Source organism: Chaetodon trifascialis, chromosome 21 (genome assembly GCF_039877785.1).
Source record: "Chaetodon trifascialis isolate fChaTrf1 chromosome 21, fChaTrf1.hap1, whole genome shotgun sequence".
In the NCBI taxonomy this organism is placed as follows: Eukaryota; Metazoa; Chordata; class Actinopteri; order Chaetodontiformes; family Chaetodontidae; genus Chaetodon; species Chaetodon trifascialis.
The window spans coordinates 12,767,091-12,779,303 of NC_092076.1; the positions used below are offsets into that span (position 1 = coordinate 12,767,091).

The 12,213-nt window shown below is 43.5% G+C and overlaps 2 protein-coding genes across 6 annotated transcripts; one reads left to right on the top strand and one right to left on the bottom strand.

Annotated features, from left to right (window-relative positions):
- Nucleotides 1-62: 62 nt before the first annotated feature.
- luc7l (LUC7-like (S. cerevisiae)) lies at nt 63-6,553 on the bottom strand. Of its 4 annotated transcripts, none has more exons than XM_070990940.1 (11): nt 6,323-6,539; nt 4,882-4,952; nt 3,645-3,739; nt 3,406-3,504; nt 2,644-2,754; nt 2,350-2,493; nt 2,062-2,238; nt 1,797-1,885; nt 1,657-1,686; nt 1,262-1,423; nt 63-1,065 (listed from the first exon to the last, which is right to left on the bottom strand). In XM_070990940.1, exons 4-11 carry the CDS (start codon nt 3,499-3,501, stop codon nt 945-947), a joined length of 930 nt encoding a protein of 309 aa, XP_070847041.1. In that variant the 5' UTR covers nt 3,502-3,504; nt 3,645-3,739; nt 4,882-4,952; nt 6,323-6,539; the 3' UTR covers nt 63-944. The 4 variants fall into 4 exon arrangements, with proteins under 4 accessions (XP_070847041.1, XP_070847040.1, XP_070847039.1 ...); XM_070990939.1 differs by having other exon boundaries at nt 3,645-4,536; nt 6,323-6,530; XM_070990938.1 differs by having other exon boundaries at nt 3,645-4,577; nt 6,323-6,530.
- A 167-nt stretch (nt 6,554-6,720) lies between these two features.
- On the top strand, nt 6,721-11,347 carry fam234a (family with sequence similarity 234 member A). Of its 2 annotated transcripts, none has more exons than XM_070991176.1 (12): nt 6,721-7,028; nt 7,770-8,074; nt 8,157-8,267; nt 8,375-8,557; nt 8,862-8,986; nt 9,163-9,295; nt 9,786-9,918; nt 10,017-10,160; nt 10,385-10,466; nt 10,570-10,722; nt 10,805-10,907; nt 11,005-11,347. In XM_070991176.1, the coding sequence occupies exons 2-12, from the start codon at nt 7,804-7,806 to the stop codon at nt 11,214-11,216; spliced, it is 1,650 nt and encodes a 549-aa protein (XP_070847277.1). In that variant the 5' UTR covers nt 6,721-7,028; nt 7,770-7,803; the 3' UTR covers nt 11,217-11,347. The 2 variants fall into 2 exon arrangements, with proteins under 2 accessions (XP_070847277.1, XP_070847275.1); XM_070991174.1 differs by having other exon boundaries at nt 6,724-7,028; nt 7,773-8,074.
- Nucleotides 11,348-12,213: the final 866 nt, after the last annotated feature.

Sequence of the window (12,213 nt, forward strand, 5' to 3'; positions counted from 1 at the left end):
TATAGCATTTAATTCCCAATGTATCATTTCTGAACCTACTGCATCACATGCTGACGACAGCCTTAAAGTTACCATTTATTTTCAACACTTTAAATAAAAGAAATCCAGATAGAAACAAACTATGAAACAAGAGACTTCAAAACAAGCATGGACTCATACTGGCCAAGCTCTCAATCAAAAGGATTCCCTTCACTACCAACAATAGAAAACTCGAATACTTTAAAGGGGGGAGAAACAAGGCGGATACGAATACTCGCAACTTAAAAACCTTTTGGTTTTGAATTGGGCTCCTAAAACTTTAAGTGGGCTTGAGTCAACTAAGTACATGTGGACATTTGACAACTGCATCCAGCTGTGTGACAACAAACGTTGTTTACCAGGAAAAAAAATCTTTAGAGAAATCATGTTAAGAAAAAAAAAAAGAAACTCAATAGGACGAGGCTTCTCAGAACATGACAATCAATAGGCCCAAAACATATTTACAGACAGATTCTGTATCAAACGACCATCAGGTAATAATAAAAGAATATCGATCAGTTTACATTTTACGCTTCAGTCCAGCAGACCATCAGTACAGGTTTATTTCTCCTGTTGGTGCCATCTGAGGGTAGTTTATAACAAAGATATGACATGTATAGGATAAAGACAGCCATCAAATTACAGATGTGGGTATAACAATACAATCCACTACTGATCAATAACTAATCACCCCCATCCAGTGCAATCTTCCATATACCTGGATGCTAGAAAATTGAGCCCATTACAATATTTCAGGTACACTCTGGGTCGGCTGCATTAACTGTTAAAGCAAAGAAAGGAGGCAGGCGGGAGAACAAAGGGGTCAAGGCAAGGACTGTGTCACATTAGGTTATCATAAATGGACAGGCTGGTGAGAGAGAGACAGGAGGAGGTTGTGTGTCACGATGGAGGTGGCGGTTTGGTCTTCAGAAGTCCCCCATGTCCCTGTCGTCTGCCCGGCGGGCGTCCGACCTGCCATTCATGCCATCCCGTCTGTCTCGGTCCCGTGACCTGTCTCTGGATGAGCGCTCACGGTCCCTGGACGACCTGGGTGATGAGACAGTGCGAGACATTGAGAGAAGGCACACGAGTACATACGCATCAGAAGAGAAAAGCAGAAAGCAAGAGTCTTTTGGAAAGAGCCAAATTAGGAGCGCTGGCAGTCTGAAGGACTGCAGCCATGAAAAACAAAACGTGCCCCCCGTTCCACTCTGTGCGGGCTTGGTGTGAACGGTGTGTTTACTTGTGTTTGGAGCTCTGCTCGTGGCTGTGGCGGTGTCCTCGGCTGCGAGAGCGGGATCGGCTGCGATGCCTCCTCCTCCTCTCCCTGGAGCGTGAGCGCGAACGGCGCTTGTCTCGTGATGAGGAGCGCGAGCGTCTCCTTCTGCGGTCACGAGAACGGGACCTGATAAAAACACAAGACAACACATGAGTTGAAGGGGGGGGGGGGGGACTTAAATGACGGGACGGCCAAATAAGAGCTCTTTGTCGAGCAGCTGATGAATGTCATGGTGTAAGTGGATAAATAAGAGCACCGTGTCTGTACGCTATGTTACAATGATCCACTTTTACCTCATATAGTTTCTTTAAACAGAACTGATTGATTAAAGATGTAGACAGATGGAGCAACTTTCTTACCTTCTATGCTCTCTGCTCCGTGATCTGGTCCTGTGGAGAAAGTGGATACCAAAACCATAAGTTTGAACAGAAAACATACAATTTGTTCAACAAACAAAGTTCCATAAAAGTCAGCAGGATTTTTCCACGTCTGCACTCACCTCTTCCTCATCCTTTCCTCTTTCTCCCTCTCCTCTCGTCTCTTTAAGCGCTCCTGGTTCCTCTTCTCCTGCTTGTCGACCACGGTTTTCTGATCAAAGTAAAAACACAGTACTCGATTAGAGATGAAACCATCTTTATCCAAACCTCAAGACCCATTTTTCCTTTTCTGTATGTTTTCCAAAAATCAGCCCCACTCCTCGATACACTTCGGCTTGCTGTAGTAATGGCTTTACAGTGTACATGGTGTGACGAGCTGGGACTTACCTTTAGTTGGTCCAGTTTCTCTCTGATCTGGATGAAGCCCAAGTGAAGCTTCCCACCAAAATGGTCGGCCAAGCGACGGTCGTTGTCATGGAGACCCAGGTAAGCAGAGCACACCTCGCACACCCGAAGCTTCTGCTGCTGGAAGCTGGAGGCCGGCATGGAGTTTCTGTACTCTTCCTGAGGAGAGACAAAAGAAAAAGACCTCAAAGGATCAGATGATGAAATTATTAATCCAAGGAAAAGCACCACACCTCCTTAAGATGGAAGTAATGACTACTCCTTCCTCACCTCTGCATCCTTCTTCCGAGTGCGGACCTTCTCCACTTCCTGCAGGACTTTCTGAGCCTCGTCCACGTTACCCTCAGCTCCCAGCTGCTCGGCCTTGGCCAGGAGCTTCCCGATTTCCTCATTCAGCTCATGAACCTTCTCCGCCTGCAAGACAGCGCAACCAACCCAATTTACATCCGACACGCCCATTCCAAAACACGCTGTTATAACAAAGAGTTTAAGACTCTTGATTCAAAAGTGTCAAAGCAATACATGTGTATCACAATGTCTGATGGAAAATTTTTTGTGTCTCACCTTTGCTGCCACCTCGGCACTGATCTCTTCTTGGGTCTCAGCCAGGCGTTTCTTGGCGAGCTCTGTCCTCCGGTCACAGTCAGCAATGAATGACTCCAGGTGATCCACCGCCTTTAGAAAATTTGTTAAGAAAAGAACGGGCTCTGCATTACATTTATATAAATAGGCACAGTGGGAACTTTCAGTGGGGTGATGCTGATTTCTCAATAATCATCTAACAGAGTGACAGAAATCAACTGCTCCTAAAACAAGTCATGGGGGTCCCTGAGGGGCTCTACTAATCAGCTCTTCTTTCACATTATCCAGATCTGCAGATCCAAGTCATACTGAGCAAAGGCACTGTTGTAACAGGGCACACGTTGTCTAAAACACAAATAACTGAGGTTTTTTTTTGTAGCTGCCGGTCAGGAGTGCTGGTGAAAAGCACCATTGTTGCACTTAGCTGCACAGTTATTAAGGGGGATGAATAAACCACAAGCTAGTTCTCCACAAAAGCAGCAGAAACTGTTAAAAATAGTCAAATTAACAAACAGAAGTATTTGTGTTTGGATCTGCAAACAATGCAGTTATTGTGGTAAACACCATAAACTCAATTTCCTCTTACTTGTTTACAATTAACTTAAATACTGAAAGCAATATAAAGTATATAGCTGTTTATTGCAAAGCCAGCCATCCCCATACCGCACACCAAGAGCTAATCCGTGTTTTATTATTGTAGTAACTACCCACTTATCACCCACAGATCATGTATAGTACACTTACATCAAGCTCGAAGAACAGATCTCTCTCCTTGGAGGCAATTTCGTAATCTGCCCGCAGTGCCAGGTCGTGGATCTTCGTGCACTCCCCCAGGTCCATACGCTATCACCAAAACACAAGCACACATGAGTCAAAAGGCACAAACTCAAATTTGAGCATATACATGATTTAGCTTTTCTTCTCTGCTGCATTTTACTGAAATTGATAATGGAATAATTTTTCGGTGGTTATGGGCTACTTACAGTTCCGGACAGGATGTCATGTGGACAGCAGTTTAGAAGATGGCTTTTGCAGACTCGCTCGTCAGTGAACTTGACCCTCTGTCGCGTCTCATCCCCTGAAACAATCCAAAACACAACCAGTGAGAAAGACCTCACATATTTGTTAGCAAGGGCGAGGTATCCAGTGCTTTAATATACATTACTGTAAATGCACAACATTCACTGGGCAGATATGTGTCACTATAACTGCATTCAAGCATTCTGTGCCCACCTACGTGAGTGAAAACCAACTCTTATGGTTCTGACTGTCAGAGTTTTGCATGTCATTCATCAGTCTAACATTATATTGACCAGTAATAGAGTAACTGTGCCTTTGCTGCACTATTTTTAGTGTCGATATATGTGTCAGGATTGAAGAAGTAAAAGTCACATGTGTGGGCATGTATATGGTACTTCCTGATTATCGTTGCTTACCTTACCCAATTCTCAATAAAGTGATATGTCAACGTAAGAGCCTCAACTCAGATTAACATGAGACAAGGCTCAATGTCCAATCTGTAAATAAGGAGCATTGTGAGATAAGGCTAAGCCTAAGGCACAATACTGGCAAATAACTATAACTTGTGGTTTCAATCAACTAGTGTGAACAAAGCTACCTTGATTGTGAAAAGTGCTCATTACATTTCAGTACATTTGACTATGAGGAAAGACTGATATGTGGTATGACATGTAAACATTTCAGACAAATGTTCCAGCCAAGCCTTTTACAAATATGAAACATTGAAAAGAAAGTCAAAAACAAAAATACAAAACAAATCCAAGGAAAAAAATTTAGTTTATACACACTGCGATCTGCACCACATACTGTACCCTTCTGCATCTTCAAGACCTCAGCAGCAGAATTTTAAACCCGCTGTAGAAAAGTATAAATGGGAACAGTTTTCTTGCCCATACCTGTAGTAAGAAGTTGGGAGTCATACACAAGTCAGATTGTAAATGATGTGTGCAAAGGTTTTGTTTCGATGACTGCTAAAATTGCCTTCTGAAAACAGACGTCTAATGGAAAGCTGCTCGTTTGGATTCAGCGCGACCAGACGTCTTAGCTCAAACTGCATAACACTACTCCAAATTGCAATTCCATTGCCATTGAGAGAGATACCCATTTGTGTGATTACAAAAAGTCTACAATAACTTCCGGAAGGCAAACAAATTGTTTGGATATTCATCATAACAGCTTTAAAAATTATGTGTGACTCACGGCTCGATGAACATGAGGCTTTTCTGCAACTCCTTTGCAGATTGATGTAGGCTGGCAAAGATACACTGAACCTTAATGAATAAAATAAAGGGGCCACAATTGTTCAGTTTGTATGCAACAAATGTATGGGAAGAATTTGATATCAATCTCATCACACATACACCAACAAACTCACAACATAGATTTACTCTAATTTCACAGTTCGAATGATCAACTTGGTAAAAGAAAATCCACAGGGCTGGAGATCTATTCAATCAACTGTCAGGGTGAACATCTGATTTAATAAAATGTCAGGGCAGCAATGAGTCATTTTCTGCTCATGAAAACGGCTTAACAGCTGATTTACCTTTTAATGTATGTATCCAAATAGCTGGACGCAAGCATTAAAACTGCACGCCAAAGCATCCATACACCAGAAGTTATACCATCATGTTTGTTCTAGACTCAGGAAAAGCAGTTAAAGCAAAACTGTGATCTATAATTACATCAGTTTTTCAATTTTATGTACTTTTATGTTAATTATATATTTCCACTATATGCTACTTCATACTTGCCAATTTCAATGGCAAATATTGTACTTTTTACTCCTTACATTTAACTTAGCTACAGTTCGGTGGTCACTTGACTGACGAAGATTTTACATATAGGACATAAGATCAACATAAAATATGAAATATAACTCACTGCTCAACTATCCAACTGTATGCAAAGTACTTCAGACGAAACCCACCTTAGACCAGTTAAGACGTTAAAGTACTGTTTACCATTATTGCATTGGCAATAATTGAAAACACATAATATAACACTGACAGGGGCCATTCTGCCGCATAATAAGTGTTTTTACTTTTGAGAATTCAATGACGTAGGAATAAATTGGGTAATCAATCAAATAACCTGGTCCAGTGAGCCAAATGTTAATTCAGCTACAACTAGCAGGCCTAATGGGACGTCTGGCCTGCGCGTTCTTTAAAACTATATTCCTCATGAGCATCTTACTATGAGTGTAGCTCAGCAGCGCTGATATTATCCACTGAACTAATTAAAATAATATCAATGGGAGGGGTTGATAAAATGTTGAATATGGTTCAATGCTAGGTAGCATGGCGCCTGACGGGTCCGTAACTTCACAATAAACTGTAGCGTTAGCTAACTTAGCCACGAGCGAGGAATTCAGATAAGGCTAAATGTGGCAAAGCCGAAACTAAAAAAAAGTGGCATCTCTTTAAATTAAAATGAGCCTAAATGGATACAAACATTAAGACCTAACGTTAAACCGTAAAGGCTAACGTTACTTGACTCTAACGTTACTGTATTTTACACAGCCCTCTGCAGTACAACCATTCATGCAGGTCTGTCCACCACACACCAACACAAGCCAGCCTCAGCAGTGGCTCCATCTTGGCTAGCTAGCTAGCTCAGCTAGCATGCTACGGCAACTCACCATCCCTCGCTGTTCCCATTAGCTGGTCGAGCAAAGCTCTCATTTGAGCTTGGGCAGACATTGTTGTGGATCTCCAGTCGACAGCGCTATAAAAAAATAACCAACTGAAAACAGTTCCTTAGTATTTCTGTTAGGTTATTTGATTATTTATTCGTCCAAGCATCACCCCTCGCAGCTTTTCTCAATTTCGTGGACGAGCCAGTTTCCGTTTTACATTAAGGAAATGACGACAGGCCTGTTGTTGGAAAGATCCGTTTAGCTAACGCTAATGGGAGGGCTATTGGTGTGAATTTGACCAATCACATAGTTTAGAACAAGTATATTAACCAATGAGAGCGGCCTGAACCCAATAGTATTGGTTTAGCCGATTCTGACGCCCTGAACTTCGCCTTTCAGGCAGTAGCAGTCTGCATTCGTCCACTGTAGCTTCCTCAACTAAAGGTTATTATCAAATGAAGGTTACATAACGTCAGTGTCTAGGTTAGTGTCATATTTGGGGGTTTGACATCGTTTAGGTCTATAAATCTTCAGCGTCAGCAGAAGAGAAGCGCTAACTGGGTGATAAACTTAAGGCAATGAAACGTCACCTCAGTAGTGGGCTTGCCTGTGATTTGTTTACGTAGCCGAGGTTGACAGGCAGCTCCGCTAGTGTGTGCCAGGCCTGCTACAGCACCAGTGACCACCAAAGACGACAGTGGACTGTAAAGTAAGAAACTTTTCTCTAGTCGTTGTACTTTTTTAACTGAACTTGAAGTGGCGGGAACCTAGTGATATCGTTACCTCGCGCTCCTGCTTTTGTGGGAGCTGGACTTTGTTCAACAAGTGCGCAGCTCAACCAGGTGTTAACTTTCCAAAGCAAAGCTCGCTAACGACGATAGCTACCCGACAATGAACCACTCGGACCAAGCTATCATAAAGTGCTAATTAGCTAACATCAAACGGTGAATTCGCTGATTTTAAGTCATTTGGACAAAAGAACTCTGCTCACTAACTTACTCATATACCTTTAAGAGTAATAGGGGTTTGGCTAGGGAACAAATAACAGGATGTACCAGCTTTGGTGCTGATGGTTGTTCATTGTGGGTCTGTGTTTTTTGTGCGGAGAAGGCGCTGGAGTCGGTGCTGGCACGTCTGAATAGGCTCAGATCCACAAAGGTTGATGCAGCAGAAATAGCTGGACCGATGGACACTGCTGCCTCCAGTATTTTTTCATCCACTATATCAGTGAACGCCAGCCAGTTTCGCCTGTTGTTGTTGCTGGTTACTTTGCTTCATGCAGGTTTGTAGTTGATGCCACAGTGGGGCGGATTTAGAAGAAAATTGTATGCTATGATGGGAGTGTTCACTGTGAAGTAAACAAACAGGGCTTTGTCACTGAGGTGTTTATTTATTTAAACCCAGCATTATAGTGAATGAGGTTTGACTGTAAGCTCTTTCCCATGTGAAGCAGATCTGTGAGCTGGTAATGCATTGAGGCGACAATGGAGACCACAGGCAGTGCCACAGAGGGCGACCCCCTGAAGAGGGGAGAGGACGGAGCAGAGACGGGAACGGCACCATCAGCGGCAGAGCTGAAGAAGAAGAGTTGCAAGGAGGTCTTGGGTTTTGCCAAACTGACCCACTGGCGAACCGCAGTCTTCTTCCTCTCCCTGTTCCTGTGCCTCACCATAGTGTTTGCCTTCTCCTTCATCATCCCCTGTCCCGTCAGACCACAGTATCTCATCTCCTGGAACAGGACGTTCTCTGAAGCAGGTGTGCACAAGTATGCGCTTTTCACTGCTTGGTAGTGTTTGAAATGCACAATTAACTACGATTCTCTCCTTCTCCGCCACAGTGACCTATGACTTCTTAGCGATTGAGGATACGAGCAGGGACAAGGTGATGGATGTCCTGTTTGTGGTCAAAAACACGGAAGGCAGTCAGAACAATACCTGTGCTGGTGCAGGTATGAAGTGTTGCTTAGTTTTAATGACGGTTTCATGAGGAAGCAGGAGTTTCAGGCTCTTTATTATGTTTGTTTGGTGTAATTCAGACGCGCTCTCTTGTTTCCAGGTCTGCCCTCGCCATGTGTGTTTGCGTTAGCCGTGGATGGGACAGATGGAGCGACCCTGTGGGAACTTCCACTGGATCCTGACTTCCACTGGGCCCAGTGCGGTCTGGACAAAGACTCAAGCCGAACCTGGGACTGTCTTCTGTCCCATTCGGACCAGCTCACAGCCGTTGACAAATACAGTGGTTAGTGACTCATCACTCTGTCTCTGTTTCACATATACCACAATGACATCACGTTTTCATCATAAGTATTGCAATTCAACTTTTACAAATCTATTTTAAAAACAACACAGAACACCTGAGCTGTTTTGTCACATCTAATTTTTTAATTCATTTGTTATTCTTTAGACAGACATAGAAATGTTTGAGCTCCTGTATGTAGAATATAAACCTTTCGAATTCTGCTCATGTTTCATGTGAAAATTGCTGTAGTTTATGTATTGCTTCCATATATCACAGTCTGATGTGTGTGTGTGTCTGTGTGCAGGTGATGTCAGGTGGGAGCAGCCTCAGCCCTCTGGTCTGCACAGCACCCTGCCTGTTCTCAGTGTCCCAGATCTGGATGGGGACAAGGTCAGCGATGTGGCTCTGGTGGCATCTGACAACACACAGGTAAACATCAGTGAGGTTATTTATTACTGCTGCATTCATTTCTGTGCTTTGCTCACTGGTTCACTCATTTCTTACAGTGTAAGGATTGAGTCACATTGTTTTTTTTTTGCAGTTTTTCCTCCATAATAATCTGCCATATAATCCTCTAATTTCACCGCCTCTCGTCTCTTCTGCAGACTCAGCTGGTATTCCTCTCAGGGAAGACGGGGTTCCAGATTGGTTCTACGGTGGTTCTTGACTTTCCAGAGGTGACCAATCATCTTCTCCATTGCACTACAAAAGGTTCCCACTATGTGCTGCTTCAAAAAGGTTTGTCTCTGAAATCAGCTATAACAGTCACAACAGGTTACTGCCCATCTGCAGTCAGACCAGCTCAGCCTTTCCCAGAAGAGGAGTGCTGTATCAAAGTAGTTCAGAAGTGCTAGAAATAAGAAGCAGGTCAGCTGCTCTGTAGAGCAAAAGAGAAAATAAGACAAAGTTATGAGGGAGGTAAAAAGTCGTTATTATGTATGGAGACACCGATGGGATTTGACTTAAAACAGTCCTCAGGGTGTATGCTCATTAAGACGTAAGACGTATGCTAATGTAGGTGGGAATGGTCTGATGGTGTAGCTTATTAATCAGTAAAAGTAGTCTTATGTAATACATTCACAAAGTCCCATTTTTATTTGAATGTATTTAAACGCCTCATCTTAGTTTTATTCTATGAAAACACAGAAGTATACTGTTGTACAAAGATGTATACATGGTCTACTCTCCACCTGATGGCAGTCATGAGTAACCTTGCGCTCATTCTCAGACACTGGCTTGTATGGACTAGCACTGTGGAGGATTGCTGCCGAGGCTAAAGCAGGGATGGAGATGGGCCTCAAGAAGGACACAGAGTGGGAGAAGAACGCCAGTCCAACATCTGGACTCGTACCCGTCTACGAGTAAGAGGCAGCCTACGTTAACCTGTCGATTATCACCCCAGTGACACACCAGGTGTGTGTCTGGAGACTTATGCTAATGATCATTTTTCACATTGTAGGTCTGACTCCATGAAACAAGTGCTCAGAAAAGGGGAGACAGACGATACACCCAACCTGCTGCTTGTCACTGGGAGAGAGGTGGCAGAAGTCGATGGAAAAAATTTGCAGCTGCTGTGGAGGTTCAATACCAGCTCAGTCCTCAGGTGACCCTTCTGTTTTTATTTCGCACATGCAAATCGTTTAGAGATGAAACAAGTTGATTGATCGATGAACTTAAAGTCAGTTGGCAACCGTTTTTGATGAACGATTGATCGGTCAACTTTGTCTGCTGCTACTGTTGAGTAATTTTAAACTTTTTTTAGACTGTCTTTACAACCAGGCTGGTTGAGTCTCATAAATCTTCTCCTCTGTGTTCGCCTTCATTCAGTAAGCCCTCCTTTGGTCACTACAACAAAGACGATATACTTGATGTTGTGGTCGAGGAGGATATTGGCAACTACACAAAGAGGGTATGTTGGGTCTTGCCTGCCTTCCATTTCATTTTCTGTGTCCAGCGTCTCTCATATGCCGATCAGTTTTCACTCACTGCACCACTGTCTGTCCTGTTTGCAGGTTATAATTCTTGACGGGAAGTCCGGTGGTGTGCTGTGGGAAGTGAAGCTCTTGGCTACTCCTAACTCGCCAAGACCCGCCTCAGTCCACACCACCAACTCCTTCTCGATCTTTGTGTTCTGGGGCATGCTGCCATCAGGGACCAACTCATCTGTGAGTACGCCGCCTTCATGAAAAGATGCATGTGAGCAGATTTCTCACAAAATGCTCATCGGACTCAAATGTTTCCTTCCAGGTCCCATCGACGACTGACCGACGTTCCTACATGCTCCATCCTCTCTATTCGAAAGTTCTCCTGGAGTCACCCAGCTCCATGGACCACATCGTAACGTTCAGAGGTGCGTTTTGCTCTTGAATTTCCTAAATTCTGACAGAAGTCAACATGTGAATGAGGCCTCGGCTCTTGGTGTGACAGTGTTTGTGTGTTTATCTTAGCCACGCTGCTGGAGCGTGGACGCCATGCCGCGTACATCCTGCTGACGGGCCCTGGGACGCAGGGAGCTGAAGGCACCGTCGTCCTCAGCAAGCGAAAGCTGAAGCAGGACGTCCCTGACAGCATTGTGCTCCGTATCAGCAACGACGGAGGTTCAGAGACCAACGATGACATCAAAGAGGCCTTCAACCGTCTCCGCTTCAGCGATTGGTGAAAGGACCGACTGTTACATGCGCCGTTAATGCTGTGTTAAAACCGTTTTGGCACGGCTTAACTCCAGAAACCAAAGTGTGTACACTAGCTATGACTTTCGAAATGCTGACAACCAAAAAAAAAAAAGAAAAATCCTTAGTGTTTAGAGACTTGTGGTGACTTGGTTTGACAGGGTTCTTTCTTTAATCTCCGGTGGACAAACTGGGCACTGTCTTCAGATATAGTATCAAGAGTCTGATCTTAACCTCGTGTCCACAGAGCTACTGTTCCCCGACAATCACGTGGCACAGATTGCTATTCTCCTGCTGATGAATCCGTAAAGAGGACCTGCCTGGCTGTATTGTTTCCAGCACTTTCATTTATCAATGCAAAGCTCCTGTTTTTAAACCGCAGAGGCTGGATTATTCTTTGGATCTATGCAACTTTATGTCGAAGTGGGCTTTAAAGGTAGCAGGTAGCAGCCTTAAAGGAAGGGTTAGACAATCACAGGTACATCTTCTCAAACTCAACAGTAAGACAAACTTGAAATACGACAGAAAGCCGGCCAACCTTAAAGTATACTTTCGGTGATTCCTTTTTCTTGTTCATTCTGTTTGCAGTATTGGTTAGACAGACTTTATTCACTGGTACTGTGTTTGATAATCAAAACGTGTGTCCCTTACTGACTCAATCCAAGATGCTGTAACTAGTTGATGCTCACTGACTAAACCTTTGAGGTGCTCCACGCTGAGTCTCAAGGGTTCTTCCCTATTAATATTGAGTTCCTGCTGTGGGTTGATGGCTCCTTTATAAAGCTGTTTTTAATAAGTGATTCATATTAGTTCAATAAGTGACAATGAGGTTCCTGTTTTTGCTGTACATTAATATGTTGAACCTGTGGAATGTGCCTTTGTTGGAGCTGGCTTTTCATTCTGACCTGATTTTTGAATTTGAGCTATATTAAACCATTTTAAAATACTTGCTTTTGCTTAATCTCTTATTAATGGAGGAAATACAGT